General features: G+C 36.4%; 1 protein-coding gene and 1 long non-coding RNA gene across 26 annotated transcripts in view; one reads left to right on the top strand and one right to left on the bottom strand.

Moving 5' to 3' along the window:
• The window catches only part of LOC140614080 (uncharacterized), a 121,364-nt gene extending 110,788 nt beyond the window's left edge, over positions 1-10,576 (bottom strand). For 4 of the 5 annotated variants that reach the window (XR_012014972.1, XR_012014971.1, XR_012014970.1 and 1 more), the window contains exon 1: positions 10,476-10,575. This is a non-coding gene — a long non-coding RNA (uncharacterized lncRNA). Of the gene's footprint in view, positions 1-9,543; positions 9,683-10,475 lie in introns of all 5 variants that reach the window. The other variant, XR_012014969.1, reaches the window with a different exon arrangement.
• The window catches only part of TBC1D5 (TBC1 domain family member 5), a 546,849-nt gene that overhangs the window by 391,984 nt on the left and 126,891 nt on the right, over positions 1-27,974 (top strand). For all 21 annotated transcript variants that reach the window (XM_072792900.1, XM_072792895.1, XM_072792888.1 and 18 more), the window contains one exon: positions 12,873-13,015. In XM_072792900.1, coding sequence (XP_072649001.1) covers positions 12,873-13,015 — 143 coding nt within the window. The remainder of the gene's footprint in view (positions 1-12,872; positions 13,016-27,974) is intronic.

Here is a 27,974-nt window from a genome sequence, read left to right as displayed (position 1 = left end):
TTACATGGCTTTGGAATGTACTTAGTAATGTTTTAAATTGTTTTACCTTACTAGTTATACTTTGCTAATGTTGCCATTAGTTTGCGTTCCTTGAACATACCAAGGTTGATTGGGGGACTTACTACGGAGGCGGCAAAGAAACATGTAAAGTGACTATGGGAACTCAGATTGAGAGAACTTTTATTGAATTAGAATTTTACTTTGGATAATTTTCATGTTAATGATTGGAAGTTATCAGTATATCGTCCAGTCTAGGGCATAGCACAGTAACTGCCATATAGTTGAAATTCAAGAAAACATTTGTCTTTAATGTTTTTCATAGCAATCATACTTAGGATCAGATCAGAGCTAGCCTAAACCAAGAGAGGAAGTCAGTGAAGGGTGTCCATTTCCCTCAACCCAACCATCCCACTTCCAGCTTAGTGAAGGTGAGTATTGCCAAGTCATGAACATTTTCCTAATATGGTGCTGGCTTATAGACTGTTCCATCAGTGGAGCTACACAGATTAGCTGCTCAGTAGCAGAGACTTAATCCAGGAATCCCTCAAGAAGGAAGATACACTATTCCTTTGAAATGCAGGGAGGTACTTGGAAATAGGCACAGAGAGGCTCTGTATTCCTTTCAGTAGAATATAGCTTTCCACAGCAGTATTAGCATCTAAAATAAAATGAACAATAATAGAGAGCATAACTTACCAACTTAAGGTCCATGGTTCTACAAAACTCCTGATGTAGTTTGCACATGAGTAGGTGTGGTATGTGTAGGTGTGTGTATATTTTAAGACAAGAGGGTTCTTAAACTTAATTCTAAAAGGGATCCACAACTCCTCTATATAGAGAATTGAATTAAGTTTCACTATTTTATACTTTTCATAAACTGTTGCAAAGAGGGAGAGGAGACTACATGTCCATTGTCACTGCATCTCAAACCTGTCCCTATTTGAACTTAAGAACTACTGGAGAACTGAATTTTGTGAATTCCCATAACCACAGCTAGTTCCAGACTGTATTCAAAGACTGAATATGTAAATGGACAGTGGCCAGACAGTATATAGAATAATAGAACTCTGACCCACATAAGAAGCCCAGGAATCCAAACCATAACTTCTTTGACAAAATCAGCCCAGAACAGTCAGAACTTGGTCAGTGACTGCCACCTTTCCTGTTTTTGCCTGCTTCCAGCTCGGAACTAGCCAGGGAAAGCCAAATACATATGATCCCCCAATCAGTTACATATGATGCTCCTTCTTTAGTGATCCTACGGCCATACTTAAAACCTTCAGTCAGGCATACCTTTCCTTTTTTCACTACAGACTTATCTCACTCCCGTTTTTGATTCTTTGCCAAACACAGGTGATGGTAGCTGATTCCCTTGCTAAAGCAAGCCGAATAGATAACCTCTGTTTATTTTTATTTGGATGGTCTTCCTTTATTTCAGCTGTGCATTGAGATGTGAAAGGTTCTAGGAAAATTCCCTTATACTGAAAGCTCTCTTCCATCAGGACATCATAGAGCTGGTAGTAATGCCACTGAGTGAACATCTCTTAGAGTTTAGCTCTTTATTTTTCCAGAAATAACATTTATTTATTCATTCATTCATTTTTATTATTGAAGTATAATATATGTTATATTAGTTTCATGTATACAACATATTGATTCCACAATTCTATACATTAGTCAGTGCTCACCAAAATAAGAGTAGTCACCCATCTGTCACCATACAGTTTTATTGCAATATTACTGACTATATTCCCTGTGCTGTACTTTTCTTGTCCATGGTTTATTTTCTACCCGGAAGTTACCTTGCAAACCCCTTTGTCTACTTTGCCTATCCCTCCACCAACTTTTTCTCTGTCAACCACCAGTCTATTTGTTTTATTTTTTAAATCCCACATGTAAGTGAAATCATACTGTACTTGACTTCACTGAGCATAATATTCTCTGGGTCCATTCACATTATCACAAATGGCAAGATCTCATTCTTTTTCATGGCTGAGTAATAATATTCTGTTGTATATATGTACCGCATCTTCTATATCCATTCATCTGTTGGTGGACATTTGGGCTACTTCCATATCTTGGCTACTATAAATAATTCTGCGGTAAATACAAGGGTGCATATATATTTTTGAATTAGTGTTTTTATTTTCTGTGGGTTAATACCCAGTAGTGGAATTACTAGATCATGTGGTATCTCTCATTTTTTGAGACACCTCCATACTATTTCCCACAAGGAGCACACCAACTTACATTCCCACCAACAGTGCACAAGGGTTTCCCTTTTCTCCACGTCCTCACTAACAATTATTATTTTTTATCTTTTCGATCGTAGCCATTTTGGCAGGTGTGATGGGATATCTCTCTGTAGTTTTGATTCTCCTTTCTCTGACTAGTGATGTTAGGCATCTTTTAATGTGTCTGTTGGCCATCTACATGTCTTCTTTGGAAAAATGTCTATTCAGGTCTCGGTTCATTTTTAAATTGGATTATTTGTTTTTTTAGTGTTGAGTTTTATGAGTTCTTTATCAAACCCTTATGGGATACATACATCATTTGCAAGTATCTACTCCTGTTGCTTTTTCATTTTGGTGATGGTTTCCTTTGCTGTAGAAACACTTTTCATTTTGATGTCCCAATTGTTTATTTTCCCTTGCCTAAAGAGACATATCCGTTGATGTGTTGCTGTGGCTAATGTCCAAAAGATAACCGTCTATGTTTTCTTTTAGAAATTTTATGGTTTTAGGTCTCACATTTAAATTTTTAATCCATTTTTAATTTATTTTTGTGTATGGTATAAGAAAGTGGTCTGGCTTCATTCTTTTGCATGTGGCCATCCAGTTTTCCCAGCACCATTTATTGAAAAGACTTTTGCCCGTTGTAAATTCTTTTTATCCTTCCTGTTGTTAATGTCGTGTATCACATTGATTGGTTTGTGAATATGGAACCACCCTTGAATCCCTGGAATAAATCCCATTTGATTGTAGTGAGTGATTCTTGCAATAGATTATTGAATTCATTTTGCTTATATTTTGTTGAGATTATTGCATCCATGTTCATCAAAAATTGACTTATAGAAGTGTCTTTATCTGGTTTCGATATCAGGGTAATGCTTGCCTTGTAAAATGAACTTGGAAGCATTCCTTCCCCTTCAATTTATTGGAATAGTTTAGGAAGAAGAGGTATTAACTCTTTCTCAAATGTTTGGTAGAATTTACCTGAGAAGCCATCTGGTCCTGTACTTTTGTTTGTTGGGGGGTTTTTTGATTATCAGTTCAGTTTCATTACTAGTTATTAGTCTGTTCAATTTTTCTCATTCTTCCTCATTCAGTTTTAGAAGATTGTATGTTTCTAGGAATTTATCCATTTCTTCTAGGTTATCCAATTTATTGGCATGCAATCTTTTATAATATTCTCTTAAAATTCTTTATATTGCTGTAGTGTCAGTTATTTTTCCTCTGTCATTTCTGATTTTATTTATTTATGAGTCCTCTGTCTTTTTTTATTGATGAATCTGGCTAAAAGTTTATCAATTTTATCTTTTCAGAGTACCAACTCTTGGTTTCATTGATCTTTTCTATTTTTTGTCTCTATTTCATTTATTTTCACCCTAATCTTCATTATGTCCTTCCTTCTACTAGCTTTGGTCTTTGTTTTTGTTTATGTCTGTTTGTCTTCTCATTTCTTTAGGTGTAAGGTTAGGTTATTCATTTGAGTTTTTTTTTCTTAAGGTAAGCCTGCACCACCATAAACTTCCCTCTTAGATCTGCTTTTGCTACATCCCAAAGATTTTGGACCATTGTGTTTTCATTTCATTTTTGTTTTTTGTTTTTTTTTAAAGATTTTATTTATTTGAGAGAGAGCGCACGCGCATAAATGGAGGGCAATGGCAGAGGGAGAAGCAAACTCCCCACTAAGCAGGGAGCACAACACTAGGCTCAATCCCAAGATCCTGAGATCATGACCTGAGCTGAAGGCAGATGCTTAATGGACTGAGCCACCCAGGCACCTTTTTATCTTACATACATGTTATATTCTAGATCTGAGCAAGGTGATAGTGCAGAACCTTAGAGTGAGAACAGCTCACAGGTGAAGCAGAATAAATAAACACCAAAGAGTTGACCATTCAGCCAAGCTCTCTGTATTATACAGGTTCTGCATGGGAAATGCAAGAATACCCGTTTGGGTCCTGGTGGCTTTGGGATTCTGATTTGAGGTCCCACACTCAGGGCTAAGCCATTTCCCTCTTAGGCTATATCTCTTTGCACTAAGCTAATCAGCCATGTCCTGTCATGTCCCACTTTCTTACCTCATTAGAACCAATCACAAATGGCATGGGAAGGCCATTAGCTCAGGACTAAACATGAAGGGCCTCAAATTTAGTGTTTACTCTGCCTTCAAATGAGATTATATCTATCCATCATAATAAATTTATATTTTAAAAACATTGACTTGTAAATGTTAACGTTTAAAATGTCACAATTTTTATAGCCTTGTTTTGGCATTTCTTCATCTTATAATATACACTGGGAGTTAAAAAAAAAAAAAAAATCAAAGTGGCCTAGCTTCTCTCAACCTTTGGAAGGTCTCCTTCTCTTCCACATCCATGTCTGTCTTTTTTATTGGATAATACTTTTATAGTGTTTGTGTTTTTTTTAAATAAAAGTTTAGAAGTTAATAGAGATAGAATGTGAAGAGGTATTTGGCTTTTTGTGTTTTCTGTCTCAGCCAATAGATGTTTAGTGGTTGTTGGTCCAACAACTAGACATGTTGAGTAAGCCGATTTGAAAACCCACACTCAGGACCAAGCTGTGGAGATGTGGAGAGAAATCAGAATTACCTATATGGTGATTCTCTTATTGTGGCCCCCCAATCAGTAGCATCAGTAACTCCAGGAACTAGTTCAGAATGCAAATTATCAGGCCCCACCTGAATCTCAAAATCATAATCCAAAAACTTTCAATATGGGTTTAACAGTGTGTGTTTTAATAAACCCTTCAGGCTACCCTACTACATGCTAAAGTTTGAGATCACTACTCTAATTAGAAGGGTCATTCAATAGTTTAACCCTTTTTCTTCTCCTGGAGTAACAATTTACTTGAATGTATGGTAGATTTTAGGAGCCCTAATAGCTGGCACCTTAAAATGGACAGGAAACAGGAATCTGTGACCTAGGCTTGTGCTTCTCAAACTTTAATATACACACAGATCCCCTGGAAATCTTACTAAAATGAAGATTCTGGTTTCAGTAAGATTGTGTTAGGGGCGTAGGAGTCTGCATTTCTAACAAGCTCCCAGGAGATGATGCTGGTCTTAGATCATACTTTGAGTAGCAGAGTCTTAGTAGAAACAGGTTCCAGCTGAGGAACATCTGAGGCATGAACAAGCAGGGAGCCAGAGATCAGGAAATGTAGGGAGAGGTCCAAGAAGCCTTAGGAGGCCTTGATCAATTCTTCCATAGGTGTGATCACTTACTATTTAATGTGTGTTCAGGGATCTCTACAGAAATGAGAACCTTAGGGAAACATCTATTTAGCAGCTAGAAAACCTGTGAGAGATCAAGGATGTAGGGTCAAGAAATGCCTGGAGAGTAGGATTCATGTTAATTTAATAAACACTTGTTAATCCCCTACTTCATGTGTAATACCAGATAACCCCAAGGAGCTTGTGATCTGCTAGAGAAGGGAGAGAAGCCAAACCAAACTATCAGTAACTAACCCTTCAGCTGGAATTTGCTTATCAGTGGAAAATGTAATTAGAAAGCAGTGACACCAGTAGATAGTGGAACCTCCAAACATCTGCCCTAAGTGAAATACCTGTCCTAGCCTCTGAGCAGCCAGCCCAGGTGAGGATGACTTAAGGTTCAGGAAGAAGAAAAGGAAGACAGAGCCAGTAAAACCAATCTCAGAGGCTGCTTACAGCTATAGGTAAGCGATAAGTGGTCAAAAGGAATCAAGCACCACTGCTGCCTTTTAGGAATGGGTTCAGTCTTATTTTCTTGATTACATATTACCGGCCTACAGATTCAAGGTTTTACCTCTATCCTGAATCGCATGGATCCTGATATTTTTCACCGTAGTGTTATGCCTCATGTCACTTCTTCCAACAATGTGTGTAAATGCATTAGATTTATGCAGAGGAATTTGAAAAACGTTACTCACAGAGGTTAAGATCCAAAATGGTCTAGGACAATTTTTTAAAAAAGTAAAGTCACACAAGTTTTGTATCTTAACGAGTTTCAGATTAGGGAGGATAGGAGCAATTATTTTTAGCAATTCTCTATACTCTTTTAGAAGACCGATTTGATCATAATTCCCTTTCCTAAGGTAAAATGACAAAACAAAGCCTCTTTACAGACTTTCTAGAAGTAAAAATCGTCTGTAATATGAATAAAGACTGTGTTCACAGAGCCTAAAATTAATTTTCCTTGACATAACCATCAACTGTCCATTAATTCTTCATGTTGTTATTTATAGGGTAGTGGCTTCCAAGTAATTTTCTCAAGGAAATGTCCAATAGCAACTCACTACTAGTGGAGCCCAAGTAAATGATAGGATAGAAAAATCAGTTCTCAGCAACTTTTACTCCCATAGTCCTCTTGAGGCAGGGCTAAGATTTCGACCTGCATACTGGTTGAAATGTACAATAGGATTCTCAAAGAGCACATCCTGTTCATACAACTAAATCTATATTAAAGGAACACCATATTTAACTAGCTTTATTTGAATTTGCTGATATATCGCATATCCTAAAATTACTAGTCCTTGAAATACCATACTTCTAAACCTAATAGCAGGTATACATTTAAAAGAGAGATGTATGAGTATGAGTATGTGTATGTGTATTTGTGCTCAAGTGAGAGAGAGAGAGAGAGAGAGAGAGAGAGAGAGAATATTCAAAGGTTACACACAGCCTCTAAACATATGATGGTCATCTTCTAATGCATAGCATTCTTATGAAAAACATAGATGCACAAGCTCTGTTTTCCATTCAAACTATTTTTGCAAAGAGTGTATTACAGTTCTGACAAAACAGCTTCAAACTTTCACGAAAGAGAATAAATTACAGTAGGAATGGGTGGTAATTATTAGGAACTTATTTTTGGAATAAGAAACCTTCCTTAATAAAGGGCTGTGTACTGCCCTCTAAAAGAAATAGATAATTTTCTCAGTCAAAAACATATTTTTAACAGTTAGTGTACATATCCTGTGGGGGTTAAATTAAGTTTGAACATGTGTTCCCAGAAAGCCAAATTCAAGCTGGGTTCAAACCATGGATTACAAGGAGCACATAGAAAGTAAATTTGAGTTCTATAAAGATAATAATTAATTCAAAGTTTCAGTTCCTTCTATTTTTTTAAGTAGAGTTTAATGGGCTTGAAGTATTCGGATCTTTCTGTAACACATGTAGATCCCAAGCATTTGTAAGAGGACTAAACTGAAACAGTACTAGGTAAAGAAAAAAATTAGTAAATAGGCTAAGCATCTTCCAGTAATGTATTCTGCAGGGTTGGTAGAAGAAGAATGTGAAAATGGAAAAATGCTTTATTTTGGCTTCCATCTTTTGTGGCTCTGTTCTCCAAAGAAGTAAGAATTAAAGATTAGAATGCCTTGTGACCCTAATTATAATTAATAACTGCAATATTTGGTTCTGATTTTAAGACTATATTAACAGAGTTGATATAAAGGAAAACTCAGGGTAAATTAATGTAAAAAGAACTGAGTACAAAGGAACTCAATATAAGAAGAGCCTCAACTTCATCAAGGAGATACCAACCATGGAGATGACAGTTTGGTTTGCTGTTGTTTTCCTCTGATACTAATACAGAATTTGTATTCTGTGCTTATTCTCTACCCTGCATGGGTTATTTAAAAATTAATTGTAAGGTTTGAAAAGTACAAATGAACAGAAAGCAAAGAAGCAAAATTAATACCATTAAACAAAAATCTCCTGTGTTGCAGTATGCTTACCCAGTGCTATCATCTTGTGATCACAGGTTGCTTAAGATGCCCTTATAATGTTTGTTAAATTAAATTGAATATACCTTTTTTATTTTACTTGTTCTTATAAGCTGGCTATGCCTATATCTTATTAACAGGTCATTAAAGGAAAAGGAAAAGGAAATGAAGATACAATATATAAGTTTCTTCCTACATGTATAACCTACTACAGTCATGTTGGATGAAGCCTATGTTTAGTTAAACCTCAAATTGGTCATTTTCATAAACCACTAAAAAATGGATTTCTCTTGGTGTTTCCATGGGTCATTCACCAAGCAATAATACCATCAGGAGTTACTGATCCCCTGGGGATAGCAGCTTAATTACACAGAAATTTTAAATTGAGAATAGTGTTATAAGTGCAGATATAGAAACAGTCCTGTCTTCGGGTGGTTTATTATTAAATTTAATACCTCAGACGATCTTTTTTGTTTGTGTAGATTTTAATTACTAAGTAGGTCTGGAAAAATATGAATTATTGTATTATCACAAGTGATAAAATGTGTACAGTTATGAGCATTCCAATCTGCAGGTGTAACATACATAAAGCAAGATTAATAGTATCAAGCAATTAAACTGAAGCTATCTTTAAGGGGAAAAGAAAGCCTTAATGCTACCCTTAAGTGTAAGTTAAACTCGCGTTAAATATTTTTAACTGCAATAAAAGCATGTTAATTTTAGGAGTGACTTCTTTATAAGACCTCATTTCTTCGAGTAAGTTTTCCTTTCTAAGAATACAAAAGCTTACTGAAATAATTTCTGTTGGTAACTCATTCCATAAAGAACGGAATTTTTCCTTGGCTTTTAAGCTCAATGAAGAAAGCCCAAAATAGCACAGGAAATTTTGTGTGCGGTGAATATATGTATGAACTAAATCTAGTAGGGATTAAAATGATTAAATTATTGATAAGGTCATTGTGGTCCCAAAGCTTTCCATTAGTCATATAGTACTACTTAAATATTTTGAGAATTTGGCTTTAATTTTCCTATAATTGCATATAAAATAGAGGAAACAGTGTTTTGCTTTAATTTTATATCCTTGCATGTATAACTTACTAACAGTCTTATATAAAAGGAACATGCCAGGCATCTAATAATAAAATTTTTTCCTTATGTGTTTCTGGGTTTTTTTTCCCCACTTCCTGAATTATTTTTATGCTCCCTCTAACAAGATCACTGCCTATATTTTCAATTTAGCTACACCTTTGCCTCTCAGTAGCATGACAGGTGGCTTTACAGTGAGTTTATCAAGACCTTGGTAAACACATAGAGCACTTAGCAAAGTGTACAGAGTTCTTTACAGAGAACTTTCTGGATCTTTCTTTGTCTCTCTGACTCTCTCTCTCTCTTTCTCTCTCTCTCTCTCTCTCACACACACACACACACACACACACACACACACACACACAGAAGATTTGGTCCTTGCCCTGGAATTATTTAGCAGTGTACTTGGCAAGGTGAAACTTCAAAAATAAAGCAATGTGAAACATTTATAAAGCACCACATCACAGATTACACATTAAATATAAAAGTACTGAAGACTTACCTTCTGTGTAGTTTGATGATATGTTTTATTCAATGTAGATTGCTAGATATTTGCAGTTCTCCCTCCTGACAGTGCTGCAGTGGAGATTGCTGCATGTATGTATCTGTGGGGTCATTTTCCAAGCTAAGCTAAAATAACCCTGAACAGCAGGAAAGTTGCATGAGAAGTTTGAGTAGTAACTGGGCATTTTGTTCTAGAAATAGGAGTAATATATATCATTTCTTTAAGAGGGGAGAAGGGCTGTGTTTTCTTTTCCTTTTTTTTTTTTTTTTTGTTCTTGAAGCACCATCTGTGATGAAACCAAAGCTGTGATTGTCCATAAGAAAATGAGAGAACTTTGAGCTTTAAGCAAGAGGCAAAAAGATAGTATTGTATTTTCTGTGGTGAATATTAACCTTCATCAGTTTTTTTTTCTTTTTTTTTTGCTAAATGATTGTCTATTTTAGCATGATAGGTACCAACTTTTTTTAAAAGTCATTTGACTTTTAATGGGAGGTAGCAGGAAAAACAGAAAATTCTTCCCCACACATAAGAAGGCTAACCAAAAGTAATGTCTTTTAGGAAACAGTTACATAAATGCGCTTATTCAAATAGGGAGAATATTAAAATAACTTTCGTGAATGAAAGGAGTGAGTTCAAGGCACAATACAATTTTGTAGGGCAGCCTGGGTGGCTCAGCGGTTTAGCGCCGCCTTCAGCCCAGGGTATGATCCTGGAGACCCAGGATCGAGTCCCACGTCGGGCTCCCTGCATGGAGCCTGCTTCTCCCTCTGCCTGTGTCTCTGCTTCTCTCTGTGTGTCTCTCTCATGAATAAATAAATAAAATCTTTAAAAATATACAATTTTGTTGGTGTGATTCTTTTTTTTAAAAAATTATTTTGATTATAGTTGACACACAATGTTACATTAGGTTCAGATTATGCTATGCTCACCTCAAGTGTGTAGCTATCATTTTGTAGATGTGATTCTTGAATTTTGTACTGGCATCCAGATTTGAATCAGGAAGGATCAGTTAAATGTCAGAATTCTATTTTGAAACTGCCAAAATTTGCCTGTTAAACTAAGATGAATTCTTATTTTATTTTTCAGTTTTATTGAAGTATAATCAACAATAAAATTGTGAGATATTTAAAGTGTACATTGTAATGATTTGATATATGTGTACATTGTAAAAGGATTCCTCCCATCTCGTTAACACACCCATCACTTCACACATTTTGTTCTTTTTCTTTTTTCTTTTTTTTTTTTTTTAAGATTTATTTATTCATGAGAGACACAGAGAGAGAGTGGCAGAGACACAGGCAGAGGGAGATGCAGGCTTCATGCAGGGAGCCCGACATGGGACTCGATCCTGGGTCTCCAAGATCATGCCCTGGCCAAAGGTGGTGCTAAACCGCTGAGCCACTGGGACTGTCCCACTTCACACATTTCATTTATTCATTCATTCATTCATTCATTCATGGTGAGAATAGTTTAGTTCTCTTGGCAAATTTTGATTATATAATACAGTGTTATCAACTACAATTAGCATGTTATAGTTTAGACCTTTATCAGTTTTTACACCGATGAATTTTTCTTCCAGTTGTATCAGTTGAATAACTGTAAATGATCACATTCTGTTTTAGTCATTTAGTAATGCAGATACAACTACCAGCCTAAAGATCCTTTAAACAGATCCCTAAAATGGCTTAATCCAGGTACTTTTTTGATTTGCCCATTCTCTGGTTCCCCTGATACTCCTTGCAAGACCAGTTAATTCTTTGTCATTAAGAGCTTCCTATGTAACTTAGAGATATTATTGTACTTCTTTAAATAGTAAATATTGGCATTTGTAATTTGAAAGAATTAAACTTGTGGAGAAATAATGTTTTTCCCTAAGCCACATACAGGCAGCACGAAACCAGAAAAATAGTTTGTTTTAGTCATCTCTTATATTAGCGGTAGAGTAAGAATTGGGAGATAGATAAAAATTACAAATGATACTGTAACATTTTTTAGAAAGATGTTACTTAGGCATTAAATCTTCTTCTGAAAAAGCAAGTAATTTAAGGTGTAATTGAAAATACAATTTAATTCTGTTGATTAATTTGATAATATGAATGAAAGAACTTCAGTATTTGTATGGTTCCTAATAACTGTGATACATTTGTATGATTATACACCATATTGTCACAGCTTTGATTCCTCCTTAAATATAATACTCCCTGAAGAAAGTATTTGAATTTAGGGTGGTGGTGAGGGATTGGTGCTCACTTTAACCCCACAGATGGTTAAATTTGGTTTCTAATTTTGCAAAGAGGTAATCTCTTAACTAGTTTTTAAAGAATTTCCTCTCTTCTGTACTATTTGATATACTAGAAATTTGGAATTTTTGATTCTTTGTTATGTGCCAGGGCCACATAGAATTTCTAGCTGAAATTCCTGGAGAAAGATTTGTGTAAGGAAATTATAGCCATGTTAAATAGAATTAGAAGTAAATGGTAAAAAATAGATATCAAAGTGAATTGTTTTAATATTTTTATAAAAATATGAATAGCTTAGTGTTTATTGAAAATTTGAAGTATAGCTGTTTATGACATATAATTACATACAGACCTTTTCTTTAGTATTCTGTTAAGCTGCCTATATGTACTTATAGCTTAGATATCCATTTTCCTGGCCATAGAAGTGACACTGTTTTTTAAAAATAGCCCTAAGAAGATATCCTCACTGATAAGGTTTATCTATTCTAAAGTTTAAAATATCACTATTTGTTTCATTTGAGATAATTGTCTACACTTGACAAAAAAATACATATCTACTATTTTTCCCCACATTTAATTTTCAAATGGATATTTTAAAATAAGAGTGAGATATGAATGCAGTTTTCTATTCAGTTATAGTTAATTTGTTGTACAGTTATTTTCAAAAGTCCAGTTAACAACAACAAAAACAGTAGTGATCATAAAATTTTGGAAAATTCTGTTTTTTAATTGCTAACCTTACCTATGAGGCAACTGTCAGACCATTGTGCATTCATTTTCCTCTTCGCCTTTTGAGCTTTGGGATTTGTATTAAATATGAAAGATTTTTACCCTTTTCAAATATCATCCTAGTGTTTTTTATATATAGGAATAAATTTTGATGATTGTGGCCCAGTTATAAAATTACAAAATTCATTTGAAAACTTAAAACTTGGATTTTACTGTATTATATATTTGATATATAATATTTGTTCAGTGTGATCAGTTAAAAATTATAATTTTTTCACAAATATAGGAGAAAATGATTCCTCTTTACATTGTTCTCAAAAGTACTGTTCTCTGAATTTTGGTTTTGTTTCTTTCCAGACGGTGGGTCCGGCTACTGTTTGGACGAGAGTTCCCCCTGCAGGATCTTCTGGTGGTCTGGGATGCCTTGTTCGCAGATGGCCTCAGCCTGAGTTTAGTTGATTATATCTTCATAGCCATGTTACTCTACATTCGAGATGCTTGTAAGTGTTAATGACCTTGCCTACATTCATGTTGGCAGTCCTGATTTTTTTTAATGTGTTTTATCTTTTAAATATACTTTACCTTTTATTCTGAATTCCCGTACCTACATTTTTATAGTAGGTAATATATTGAGGTTTCAAAGGAACATACTAAATATTTTTTTTTGTTAGTTAACTGTGTACATGTTGGGAAATGTGGGTGATTTTATCCTGAGAGAATTGGAATATTCTTCAGAGCCATTTTTTTAAAGACTTTATTCCTGCTTTAATTCATTACACACATTTGTGAAATGCACGTATAAAAAGCTAGTATTTCAGATATGTTTAGAGCTCCACCTTCTGACAGGTAGAGAGTATTCAAAGATATTTATCAGGAGACTGGAGCTATTTTTATAGTATCAACAACTTGCCAATAAAAAAATAAATATTACATTTAAAGATATTTTAACTTATCCTCAGTTATATTTTAGCCAAATGTATTTCTCAGTAGATTGCCAAATGGTAGACATATTCCTATCTCATGAGATCTACCTTAGGATGCTTGCCATAGCTGGAAAGCCAGTGCCTATCTGTTTGGAGTAGTCTGATAATCTTCAGCCTGAAGGAAATATCAGAGCATGTTTTAAATTTTGAAATACCTCAAATTGTTTTCCTTCTGAGAAAAATAATCACTGTTCACAAAACAAGATTTGTAAGCCAAAATATAATTAGAAAGATTGCACAACGTGATGATTAAATAGGAAATTTAAAAAAAAAAAACTCTTAGGAGTAGGACTTTGTCAGAAGAACATAAATTCTTGGGATCATTCATAATCTTGACTTTTACATTACTATGTGGTTCTCTTTATTTGTTCACTGAATACCAGTTGTGCCAGATGCTCTTGTTATGCCTCTGGTGACACTAATAATATTCTTTAAAATTTTAGATTATACTTTTTTAATTCCCCCCAAAATTACTTGAATGACTAAATGACAGGAGCGCCACATTTTATCCAAAACTTGTGTTTTTTTTCTGTGCCTCGAAGGTCAAATAGTTTAGGTTTTGACAGACTAAGTGAAAAGTTCCTTCTTTCTAAGTCAGAGCTAATCAAATAAGAACATGGAAATTATAAAAGCTAACATCTGGAAAGTGGAGAAAGATGTTTGGGTAGATTTGATGGATACTGGATTTTAGAATATTCGATACTAATCTCTCGTAGTAGGAATTTTAAAATGTAAATAATAAAAAAAACAACAGGAATAAGTAGCCTCTTTTATTAAAAAATTGTTTAGGATAATATTTTCACAAAATTTTCTAAGGCAAACAACTGTTGAAGTATTTTCTGATTTTCTATAGTCTTAAACAATTAAATATTTGCTCTTAACTTTGGTGTGTCACAACTATATATATTTTTTAAATTTAGTCATCCTGTCTCCAATGCTAAGATCTATTTTTTAAAATTAATTTTATAAAACAAGAAAATTTTGGCAGCTAAAGCCCTTACACATTTTCAGTCCATCTATTGATGTTATGAAACATATGGGCACATGTGGAAAAATACAGGGATAGTGAAGTTGTTTATTCATTTCAATATTTAGACCAGTTTATTTTAATTTGCTTGGTTGAACCCATAACAGTGAATGAGATCTCCTAAAAATAGGATGACTATTAAATATTTAAGGGTCATTGCCCCTATGCTCAAGAAGTTTTCAACTAGTAGGAAAGACGGACATAATTAATTTTAAGTTAACTTACCCAGTCTTGTGATTGAGGTGGAGATAGGTAATATGAAAGTTTAAAGAAGAGGCATTGAATTCCCCTCTTGGCCAGCTGTGAATGATGTAGATGTCCTTAAGTTAAATAAGGGGATCTACATTCCAGGCAGAAGGAACAGAATGAACAGAAGCTTGGAAGTGAGAAACTGTTTCAATGGGGGATGTGTGTGTGTGTGTGTGTGTGTGTGTGTGTGTGTGTGTGCTTCTACAAGCCATTTGGTATTAAAGTACAGAGGGAGACTGACAGGTTATGAGACCAAAGAAAGTAAACAGGGATAGGATCTTGATAAAAGTCTTTATCTTACAAATAATAGGAAGCTCTTGAAGGGTTTAAAGCAAAAGTACAGTCAGTATTAGATCATTCTGGTGGCACTCTGGAAAATGGATTAAAGGAGACAAGAGTAGAGCAAGGAAATTGGATAAAAGTTTATGACAGTAGTCCTGGGAAAAAATTGTAGATTAGAGAAATCTTCAAAACTAAAGTCAGCATTCGTTGGTGACTAAGTATGATGGGTGAGAGAGAACAGGAAGTCTAAAACAATCCCCAGCTTGGAGAGTTGAGTGACTAGGTAATATGTGTAACTTGATAGGAAATAGGATTAGCAGGTTTTAGGAATGGAAATTATTAAGTTTTGGCCCTACTGAACTTGAGATCTATGAGAAATCATAACCTGAAGATTTGTAAAATAAAAGTGTCAGAATCAAGGCTACAGACTCAATTTTGCAAATGGTTAATAGGTATGTATTAATTAAAACCATAAAAGTGGATGTGACCTCCTCTAAGAATAGGGTGACCATATATCCTGATCTACTTGGAACAGTCTGGGTTTACACCTGTTTGTCAAGAATAGTAATTATTAGTACTGTCCTCTTTCACTCAAAGGCATCCTATTAAGATCATAAGAATTACATGGTCAGCCTACTTAAGAAGGGTGCCTATAGAAAGAGAAGATGGGCAAAGGTGGAACTCTGCATTTAACCTCAGTGTTTATGGCACAAGAGAAAGAAGGGCTTGTGTTGTAACCTCACAAAACTGTTATCTGAGCCAAGGGAGGTCATGGGGGTTGGGAATGCTATAATAAGGTCATGATATAATTAAGTAAGGTGGGAAATGTCCATTCGGAATTAGTTCTGTTGAGGGACAGACATCAGGTACTTTTGCCAGAATGGTTTATTGGAGTGGTAAAACAGAGGCTGGATTGTGATGAGTTGAAGAGTGACTGGACAGTTAAGTATAATAGCTTTCCCTACAGTTTTGTTGTTGTTTCTTTTGTATTCTGTATGCATTACAATTTCAATTAAGTCAAATGAAAGGGAAAGAATGTGGAGATAGCATGGGTAGAGTAATCTTTAAAGAAAGCAGAGCAGAGGAGAAGAAAGATATATCTAGGGATTAGTGCAAGGGCAAGGGAGATTGGATGATTGTCTTTAGAATGAGATCAGGGCTCACTGGCGGTGAGAGAGAACTGATTGAGGGTTTACTTATCAATCAATCTTAAGTTGGTCCCTCAAGGATCAATACTAGTTTTTCTCCCCTGTTCCATTGATGAGATCTCTGCAAAGATAAATTATCCTGTTTACTTAAAGTTTTTGTTTATTGTTGTTCAAACTTATCCTCTACCCCCCAACAAGAGACCAGATTTTGTTTGTCTTGGTTTCCCTGCCATATCCCAGCATCCAGAACAGGGGCCAGTACATAGTAATCTTGAAAAATATTTTTTGAGTGAAATAATTGAAAAAACAAAGGCTTAGAGACAATGGAATGAGGTCACAAGTCCTGTGGAAGATTGGGGAACAGGAATAAAAACTGGTGCTGATCCTGGAAGAAGGTTCTGGGCAGGTTTCAGAAGTAGACCAGTTTATAGGTGGGGAAGATGGGAAGTGGAGGAATTCCATGTCTGAGAAAGGAGGAAGCAAGGTTGTGTGCAGTGAGTGAGGTATGATGAGGTTTTAAGGAAATATCTGGGAAGTATGGGAGAGATGGTTGACCATGGACTCTAGGACAAGCTGGTCTAGCTGTTGAAGATCCTATTCTGAAGAGACAAACAGTGGACAATAGCAATAGGCCCTAAGGTTATGATTTTCTGAGCCATACTCCCCAATCTAGGCAAGGTGCAAAAGAGGCAGATCATGATCTAGGCTCCAGGTGAGGCCCACATCCCGATGATTAGGCAGAACTGAAAGGAAGCAGGATGGAGGGTGTTGAATGCATTTTAAGAGGAAAGTTTGGGATGTGTGGGGAGGGAAGCATGCCAGGAAAAGAGCAAGGGGAAATCAGATGAGGAGATTTGAGGGAGGATATGCAATTTAAAAGCAACAGAGTTGTGGTCAAACAATAAGACATGGAGCAGTTCTGGGTATGCCCAGGACAGTAGAAGTCAGTTAAGGGGAAAGTAAGTCATTGAAGAGATCAAGAGATTGTGAGGAAGCTGGGATTTTTGTTTGGTCCTTTATGGATACTTCACAAGGAATCATGGTAGGAAAAGAGGTAGAAAGAGGTACAGTGAGCCTGGCAATGAAAGCCTCAAATGCAGAAGAGTGACCAAGAAAACAGCTTTTATTTAGTCAATCATTTATTCAAAGAATCAGAGATTCAGTCAGTGTTTATTGAGTGCCTACTATTTGCCAGCCATCGTGGTGGGTAGGTGACAGTGATGAAGGAGCCCAATGGAGGTACAAATGCAATGCATGAACTTTTGAGGAAGAGAGAGTTTTACGGTAAGATAGGAAGCAGTAGTTTGGAAAGAGAATCAGGGAACAAGGTAGCAGCCCCACACACATACACCTTACTGTGGTTGCAGTAGCAGTAGGGGAGGTTGTAGGGGCAGCAGTAACCCCCATAAGGAAAGGCATTTTTCCTCAGAGAAAAAGATGGAGAGGGAGAGGAATAGCAGGAGGAGGACATAGAATAGGATTGGGTAGGGGCCACCTGGGTGGCTCAGTGGTTGAGTGTCTGCCTTCAGCCCAGGGCATGATCCCGGAGTCCCAGGATCAAGTCCCACGTCAGGCTCCCTGCATGGAGCCTGCTTCTCCCTCTGCCTGTGTCTCTCTGCCTGTGTGTGTGTGTGTGTGTGTGTGTGTGTGTGTGTGTGTGTGTCTTTCATGAATAAATAAATAATTTTTTTAAAGGAGTGGGTAGAATGCATAGGAGGACAGTACTAGTAAATGAGCTTACATTTTAGGTCATGGTCAAAGGCAAGAGGAAGGTGAACAATTTGCCAGCCTCAGTGTTCCAAATGGAACTTTGGTATCAAGATTTTATTCCATCTCAGTGGATTCATAATCATGATTCCCTTCCTGGGACGTCTGGATTGGTGATGTTTAGTTATACCTAGTAGTTTCAAGCCCATTCATTCAAAAAATTCCTAGCTGAATATACCATTGTATGAGGCTCTGGGTATTACATGTATTCTCTTGGAGCCGTAGGTAATACATTTATAGCTCAAAGAATGGTGCACTTGGGGAAACTCCAAGAACCTTCCTCCAGTGACAGCAGCCTCCTAGGGGTTCAGTGTAGGGCTTCACCAGGGCCTCAGTTCATCCTGATAGTATACAAAATATCGTGTACATGTGCATTTCCTTAGGTCAAGGGTATGTAATTTACTTCCTCTTCTCAAAAGAATATATAACCTGAAAAATGGTTAACTGCACCTAGTCTAAAATCCTGATTTTACAGGCACTGATAATGAGGACTGAAGATACACTGAAGTCCTAACCCTAGTGCTTCAGACTATGACCTTTTTGGAAATAGGTTATTACAGATAGAATTAGTCAAGATGAGTCATATTGGAGTAGGGATGGCCCCTAATACAATATGACTGGTGCCCTTATATGAAGAAACAAATTTGGACACAGATAGCACCGAGGGAAGCTGATGTAAAGACACACAGGGAGAATAATGCCATATGAAGACAGAGGTACAGAGTGGAATGATGCATCTACAAGCCAAGGAACACCAAGGATTCTTAACGGTCACCACAAGCTAGGAGAATGCATAAAACAGATTCTCTTTCAAAGCCTATGACGGAATGAGCCCTGCCAACACTAGAAACTAGAAGAGACAAGGAAGTGTTCTTCCTGCAGGTTTGAGAGGGAGCATGACCCTGTTAACACCTTGATTTTTAGACTTTATTCTCTAGAATAGTTCGACAATAAATTTCTCTTGTTTTAAACTATCTGGTTTTACGTACTTTGTTACAGCAGCTCTGGGAAACTAATACAGTGCCCTTGGCATTTAAATAATTTAACAGTTGGTCTGTAGGGTTGGATCCTAGTGCCCCTCCTTTGTTCTTGTTCTGCCCCTTTCACTACTGTTGGCATCTCATACTTAATTTTTAACAAAAGTATTCTTCTAATTTTCTTTATATACCTCGAACAAAACTTCTATTCACTTTAAAAGTAATCTAGTCAGGCAGGTATAGTATTCAACCACTTAGTAGATTTCTTATAAACATCAAGTTCTATATGACGCTTCAGAGATTGAGCCCAACCTCCATGTTTAGAAGTTAGGAAGCCAGATTAAGGCCAAAGGGACTAGCGACAGGTGGGTTAGTTCTCACATTGCCTTTTCTGTTTCTCAAGCCCTACCTTACTTTTATTAAGTAAAAGTAAATTTTCACATTGGGAAAAACAAAAATATGAACATTATCTATACAGATTTTAACATTTAATCATTGAAATCATGGTCAAATGGCTGTTCTTTGAATGAAACTTTTGCTTTACTAAAATTATGTTTAAATAGAATTACTCAAACATTTTAATCAAACCATAACATGTTTGTTTTCTTATGTGTTATAAGAAGTGGTTTTATTTTTTATTCTTTGCTGGATTATATGGACTAAGCTTTATATACATTAATAAAGGTTAGGAGATAAGGATCTAATCATGAACTGTTAATCCTATAATAGTTTCATAAAAGCCATATTCTCATCATGCTATTGTTTTTACTGACTTACTCCATACTATAATAAAGTCCACTCAAGTGGTTCCCTCCTTCTCTTGGCTCTCCCTACCTAAATTATGCTCTATTTTCAGGCCTAGGGCAAGGCAGCTTTCCCCCAAACCTTCCCCAATTTTTCTAGCCCACATTAATTTCTCACTTTTACATTCCTAAAAGATTTTAATCAATACAACTCAGTGTAGCACTTAATTATACTCTGTCTTATGTTGTTCCTTATTGCATGTTAGTACCATCTTTGAAAATAGGTTGTAAGCCCTTCAGGACCAGAACCATATGTGTTACAGTTCTTCCTTAACCCTCAAAGCATCTGAAGCTCTTTATGTGCTCAGTATTTGGGGTGATCTCAGATGGATGAGTGTCCTAGAGACCTGGGCTGGGGAGGTGGCATGGGTATGTGTACAGTAATTGCTGAGAATACAGGAGCCACGAAGCTTGTAGAATAAGAACTCAAATAAATATATCTTTTAAAATACATTTTTTGATGTGCTTTTAAAGAAAGCATTGTCTACTCTTTAAGCATAAAAATTTTCACATCTTTTTTTCTACTGAAGATTTTTTACTAGTACCAAAGAAAAACATTTCCTCTGATTTACAATGTGTACCATACCTTTTGTCTTGTACATTGTTTGTAACTAAAATACTGTAGTCAACTTAATTTAACAGATTTTCCTAACTAGAAAGTATCTCTTAAACGTTTGTTGTCTCTTAATATTCTCTCTGAACACTTGGTAAATGGAAAACTTTTCTTCTTGGCACTTCTACCCACTTCCTGCCTTGTGTTTTCAGGTAGCATGAACATGCCACAACCCTGTCATTTTCCTGGGTTTTCTGTAAGGGTGTCTTTAGCCATCTCTTGGCCTGGCCTGGTGTGGCAGTTGTGTCTTCTTCATAGTTTATAAACATTGTTCCTTTTCATTTCACTTTAGACCTCTGGTTAACTTCTCAGCCACTACGTGTCTCTCTGCCAGAGTTTCCATCTGTCCTACCCCAGAATTTCTATTTCTCTATTTTCTCATTAAGAGCATGTTCAACATTATACTGATGTCACAATGCATTTTGTTTCAACTACAAATTGAATTTATTTGTCTTTTCTGGAAAAGTCTTACCCAACCTCAGGGACTAAGAAACAAAGGCTCTCTTAAATCACATAGTAATGTGTCATTGAGTTTTTATCAAAACACAAATTGGTGGTCTTATTTTTAAAGGAGTGTTTAAGCAATTCCTGACTGCCAGCTCTCTCCCCTCTCAGACATTAAATATTGTAGGTCGTTCTATGACCATCTCAGATATGGATATTTATATGACCCTTTGAGTTACAACTACCATTTATATTACTTTATATTTTAGCTAAAAATCTTTCAAAATTTCACTAACATAGGCTGATACATCATAGTAGCATATTTTTTTATGGTTAGACTTTTTTTTTTTAAATAGAGCTTTTTAAAGAAATTTTAGCTTTGCAGCAAAATTGAGTTGAATGTGCAGAGTTCCCAGATACCAGCCTCCCTACACACATACACACAGCCTACCCCACTGTCAACATCCCCCACAATAGTAGTACACTTGTTATAATTGAGCCTACAATGACACATCATCATCTCCTAACGTCCCTAGTTTACAATACAATTCACGTTTGGTGTAGTACCTTCTATGGATTTGGACAAACGTATAGTGATATCTATCCCTCACTATAGTATTACCTGCATAGCTTCCCTGCTGTAAAAATCCTCTGTGCTTTGCCTGTTCATCCCCGTAACCCATGACAACCACTGATCTTATTGTCTTCATAGTTTTACCTTTTCCAGAATACCATATAGCTGGAATCATATAGTATGTAGCCTTTTTAGATTAGGTTCTTTCACTTAGTAATATGCATATCAGTTTCTCCTATGTCTTTTTAGGACTTGATAGCTCATTTCTTTTTAGCTCTGAATAATATTCCATTATCTGGATGTACCACAGTTTATCCATTCACCTACTAAAGGACATCTTAGTTTCTTCCAAGTTTTGGCAACTATGATTAAGGACACTACAAATATTAGCATGCAAATTTTTGTATGGACATAAGTTTTCATTTCATTTGGGTAAATACCAAGGAGCATGATTGCTGGATAATATGGTAAATTTCAGGAGCTCAGCTGAGCTGGGCAGGAGAGAGACCTGAGCTGTTAGGTGTTAGAGTAGCCAATTAAAACAACAGGTCTCGACACCTTAGTGGCTCAGCAGTTGAGCGTCTGCCTTTGTCTCAGGGCGTGATCCTGGGATCTGGGATCAAGTACCCCATCGGGCCCCCTACAGGGAGCCTGCTTCTTCCTCTGTCTATGTCTCTGCCTCTCTGTGTCTCTCATGAATAAATAAATCTTAAAAACAAAAAAAGCAAGTCAAAAATGGAAGAGTTAATAAAATAAGCCTTTAATCACTTCTTGTTGTGCTATCAGTAAGGGTCAAAAATTGGAGAGATTGTCAGCTCCCTCGTTCCATTTCACCCATAGAATGGCACACTGGTTGAGGATCATGTAGATCAGCATAGATGTGGTGTTATCTCCCCCCTTGAAGAAGCCCTGAACAAAAGACTGGTAGTTTAAGGACCCTGAAGTGGCAGTGGTTTACGGGCATGAGTGGGGGATGAGGTGGAAAGGCTAGGAGTAGAAAACAACTGAGAACTAAAACAAATGAGGGAAAGTATCTTCAAGAGTTCTTCTTTCTACCCCCATAAAAAGGTCCCAGCAGAGGCATATGAAAAGGATCAATGCCTGAGAGTTCAGATAAATCTAGGAATGAAGGCACCATGGCTAGGAATAGAAATATGTGAAAGGTCATGTGGGCTCAGTTGGCCAAGACCATGATTGCAACATCTTTCAGAAACCAGAGTGTATTGGCTGTGCACCGTGTCTGCTGTGGCATAGACCCATTTTCTGCCTCAGACTATGAGGTAAGACTTGTCAGGTAGAGCTTTTTGTATTAGAGTTCTCCAGAGAAAAAGGAACCATTATAATATAAATGCAGATATATATGAAGAGATTTATTAAAAGAATTGCCCTGCACAGTTATGGAGGCCCAGAAGTCTCAAAGTCAGTCATCTGCAAGCTGCAGAAGCAGGATAGCCAGTGATATAAGTCAGTCTGAGTCTGAAGGCCTGAGGACCAGGGGTCTTATGTTGGAAGTCTCAGAGTCCAAAGGCTCAAAGACCAGGAGATTTCATATCCAAGACCAAGAGACAATAGACATTTCAGCTCAAGAAGAGAGAGAGAGAGGATTCACCTTTCCTTCATTCTTTTGTTCCATTTGGGACCCCAGTGGATTGGATGATGCCTACTGTCATTGAGGGCAGATCTCATCACTCAGTCCACTAAATCAAATGCTAATCTTTTCTAGACATATACCCAGACATACCTAGAACTAATAACTTACCAACAATCTGGGCATCCTATAGGCCAGTCAAATTGATACATAAAAGTAATTATCATTTCTTTGTAATTGCTTATGATCAGGCCTAAAAAAGAAATTTCAACATAGTGGCTACACTGTCCTCTAAAATGGCTGTGCCACTTAGCATTACCACTAGCAGTGAATGAAAGTTCTTATTGCTCCACATTTGGTAGTGTCACTGTTTTGGGTTTTGACCATTCTAATATGTGTCACATTGTCTTTTTAATGTCCTTTTTTTTTTTTTGCCTGAAAATACTTCTAATTTATACAACTACAGGAATAGAGATATGAAAGAAAAATTATGCTCCTGGAAATCTTGTTTCATGTTCAAAATTAAGAGTCCATACCTATTTTGGCCTTTTATTAAAGGGGAGGAAGTAGTCTTCTTTCCTGATGCCATAATCTTGCCTCTCTGTGTTCTTACTCCCATCCCACATTTTTCCATTGCCCTAGAAAGCAATACAATGATGGATTCAGGAACTTTACAATACCTTTTTATGGGCAAAAGCCAGCAAAATCATATGTATCACTAGAATCTTACCCAGAAATACTCAAGATTTCATGTCCATCTGTTGCTGTCAAAATATAATGTGAATAGTCCTGCAAGTTGATTACAGCCATTCTTTCTGACCATTAGAGAAAAGGAGACAGTGATCTTGGGCTTCCTGACTACTGACTTCCCAGCTTTCTCACTCACCTTCCTCTGCTCTCTCCTTCTTCCTCAGCTTTTCCCACTCAGTTACTTCCTCACCTAGATTCTTCTTCCCAGTAGTTCATTGCCCAGATGCTGAATAGGAATGTCAGTGACTAAGGATATCAGATTTGAGATGTTATATTAAGCTCCTCTATTTACCACTGTTGCTTCTGAAACCCCATTAAAATGGCATAAACACCCAGGACACAGAGAATTAGGAAGGAGATTACTGAGATTTTGGAAACAGGAAAGCAGATAGGTGACTGATAACTGACTTAGCAGATCCAAGAAAACTAGATACAAAATTGATAATGAGGAAAGCCAAGAAATAACCCATAAAATTCCTAAAAGTATAGAAATTGGCAGTGCTAGGTATTGCTGGGAATTGGTAGGAAGAAGGAAGAAGTTAAGACTGAAGAACAAGAACTGATTAAAAGTCTGTTTAAGAAGCAGATATCCAACCTGTACCTTGAGGATATATCCTGGAGGTGGTAAAATGGAGGATTTCTGGACTAGGGACTCGGGCAGTTTCGGGCAGTCAATATGGAGGCCACCAGTGTTCTTTCACCATCTTTACTGTTCCCAGATCACTAGAACCAAACTTCCTCCTTCTAGAAGAAATTTGGGAGATCCTTTTTGGGGGAATCCAGTGAGCCCAAGAGAAAAAGCCTAAAAATCTAGGTTCACGGATTACCTAAGAATGACCTGTGTAAACCCTAGAGTTAAAACACCCACCCATTCATGCACACAAAGCTTGAAGTTACCTTTGTACCGCCCCACTCTTAGACATGAGCAGGTAGCCATAAATCACCAAACATTTGAGGAAAGCATAAAAATAAAAGCAGAGATCTAAATAAGCATCCAGGAGAGAAAAACAACAGTCTCTGTACACAGAGACTACACAAGGAGGAGGGAACATCTCAGAGAGCTAGGAAAAGCGTGATTCAAAGGAAAAAGTATTAGGGGCACCTGGGTGGCTCAGTCAGTTGAGCATCTGTCTTTGGCTTAAGTCATGATCTTGGGGTTCTGGGATCAAACCCTGTGTTGAAAATCCCTTTTCAGCGGGGAGTCTGATTTTCCCTCTGCCTCTCTCCCCTGCTCATGTTCTCTCTCTTTCTTTTTCTCTCTCCCTCTCAAATAAAATCTTTTAAAAAAGGGAAAATGTATTGATAATAAAAATATGATGCAAGTAAGATGGTTTGGAATATAAAATTGAAAAGTATTCCAGGAAACAGCACATAAAACAGATTTAGAAAATAAGAAAGAAAATTGAAGGACTGGGCCAAGAGATCCAACATCTAGATAATGAGATTTCTTCTAATAGAGAGAAAGAAGAAAGAAATGAGAAACAGAATAAACAAAAAAACAGAAGGGAGAAAATCATCAGTGAAGCAATTAAAGAGAAATTTCTAATTGAACAGAAAAACATGAGTTTCTAAATTGAAAGGGTCCATTATATGTGAAAATACATGCAAATTAAAGGTGCATTACTCTAAATTTAGATGGGGGTGGGAAAAGAGAAACAGGTCACATAGAAGAATGGGAATTAGAATGGTGTGAGACTTTTTAACTGGAAGCCAAAATACTCTGGAACCATGCTCCCAATTTTCCCAGGAAAATGTATATCCAGCCTGGAATTCCATACCTAGACTATTAATTGTCACAATAAATGTTTCAAACAGAAAAGTTTTTTTTTTTTTTAATTCCTGTCCTGTGCATAAAGCCTTTAGAGGATGTGCTCCTCAAAACAAGGGTGTAAAGCAAGAAAGAAGCTAGGCACTTGAGGAAATAAGGGTATAACACTTGCAAGAGGTAGAGGGCATCCCCACAATGATGGAACAGACCAGAGAGCTCATGAGAAATTGAGAAATTTCCTGGAAAGAAAAGGAAAGAAAGGGAGAGAGGGAAGGAAAGAAATTGACAAAAGCACCTGAAAATTTTTTTGAAGTTTCAAAAATAAATGTATACAAATGGGAGAATATTTAAGGATAAACTCCTGTTAAATACATACACAACATAGCAATTGGAAAACAAGACCGTTATAAATCCCAAGAAAGAAAAAAGGGCTGTGGAAACAGGGGGAGGAGTCATGATACACTGTTAACTTAGCTGTAATAATGTTTGCCCTGTTATAAAAGTGGAAACTCTAAAAATTGGTTTAACTAGAATTATGGTGTAACATCATCGGGGGAGGGGACAAGGAATGCATGTATGATGTGGAGGTTGGCAGAGGGTTGGCTTTCAGTGCTAAGGATGAATTAAAGCTTAAATGGGAAGTCAGTAGACAACATTTAAAGTAAGAGTTAGTTAGACAGCATGTTTTTTCTCACAATATGGAAGGTAAATTTTTCTTAATCAGCTAAAAGAAAGCAAGTGCTTCTGGGTATTGGGAAATACAGGGTAGGAGACAGCAAGTGCTGTATTCATTATCAGCTGCCTTAAATGATTGGAATTTTTAAATTATGTACATGTCTAACTTTCATAAAAATCGGAACTGTGTTTAAAACGTCCACAAAGAAATAATTAAAAATCACTATATTAAGTAGCCTTATTATGTAAATTCATTAACATTTTTATTGATAATTTCTTACTGTCTGCTTTTGTTTTTCTGCTTCTCATCATATGCACACACTCCCCAAATTCAATTGTATATAAAGACCTATCCATTTTTCCAGCAATTTCTGCCCACTGTACTCCACTTCCCCTTGCTTACTTCAAGTATTCATCCTCTCCTCTCTGTAGTATTACCAGAAACTTTAGCTGGCTCCATGCATCTTGTCCTTCCTCCTCCCTCCCACTGATCACCCTATGCTGGCATTAATCTTTCTAAAAAGAAATCTGATCACATCACTTACAGTCCTTCAGTAGGGATAACAAATAGAGAATAAAATCTAAACTCTATCTCCCTGTAGATAAGCAGGACCTGCTTCCATGTCTCCATTTCTCCTCAGCATTCTGCCATAGGAACTACTCAGTATCCTGCCTCCGTTTACTTCCACCTGATGGATGATACTCACTGACCTTGCAGCTTTCCACTCCAGGAGTTGTCACAGCCCCTCGTATGTGCCACTGTTATCAAATATGTCCTGTTTTATAGTCTTACGCTCCTCTTTCACTGCATTATGAAGAGAAAACTAGGATTGTGTCTTTTTTCTTGTCATATCAGTATATGGAACAAAATAGATATTTAATAAATGCTAGTTAACTGAGTTGAATACATGAAGTCTAACAAAAGAGAGATTTTCAACACTTCTTAAATATCTTCTGTACCTCAACCCTTTTTACTGACAGATCTATACTTCTAAGCAAGGAATTAAAAATCACTAAGCAACGAAGTAAAATGTATGTATGTATCTATCTGTATTCAGATTCAGACAAACAAGTAATTAATTAAAAGCCTGACCTATGGTTTTCTTTCATTTGGATTTAAAAAAATAAGAGGCAAAAACTATGAATCAGATTTATTATTTTCTTTCCTAAATTTTAATACATGCTAAATTTTTTAGATTTTGTTTCTGTAACATTTTATAATGTGGAGATAGAACTCAGGCCCTGATTCTAGGCATATCCCTACAATTATTACACAATGGTAATAACTTGCATTTAAAGACTTAAAGGTTTCTGCACTGTATCATCTCATTTATGCCCTTACTAGGTAACAAGATGGAGACGATGACAAAATTTAAGTCTGTACAGGGACCTGATTTGCTTCAAACTTAATGCCAGGACCATTGGCACTCTGGAGTGAGTGTGCAGTCATGCTGACTTCACTAGTATGGTGTTTTTCATCCTATGCTCATACCCTACCCGCTATTAGTTCTCCACTTGGATGCTTGCTTGCTTACTACCTTTCAGTTGACAACACCATATGTTTAAAGGTATAAATTCTTGAGAAGATCTCTTATGTTGTTTGATCTGATTAAAATAAATTCTGTTTAAAGTGTATTAAGCTTGGAAAGCATTAAGAGCACTTCTTAAAGGTTTTTTTGAGGGGCGTCTGGCTAGCTCAGTCAGTAGAGCATGTGACTTGTGATCTCTGGAGTTGTGAGTTTGAGCCCCTTATTACGCATAGAGATTACTTAAAATCTTAAAAAAAAAATTTTTAAGATTTTTTCAAGACA

The sequence above is a fragment of the Canis lupus genome, chromosome 22 (genome assembly GCF_048164855.1).
Source record: "Canis lupus baileyi chromosome 22, mCanLup2.hap1, whole genome shotgun sequence".
NCBI classification, from domain to species: domain Eukaryota; kingdom Metazoa; phylum Chordata; class Mammalia; order Carnivora; family Canidae; genus Canis; species Canis lupus.
The sequence above is the reverse complement of the archived record's forward strand: the minus strand, read 5'-3'. Positions and strand labels throughout refer to the sequence as shown.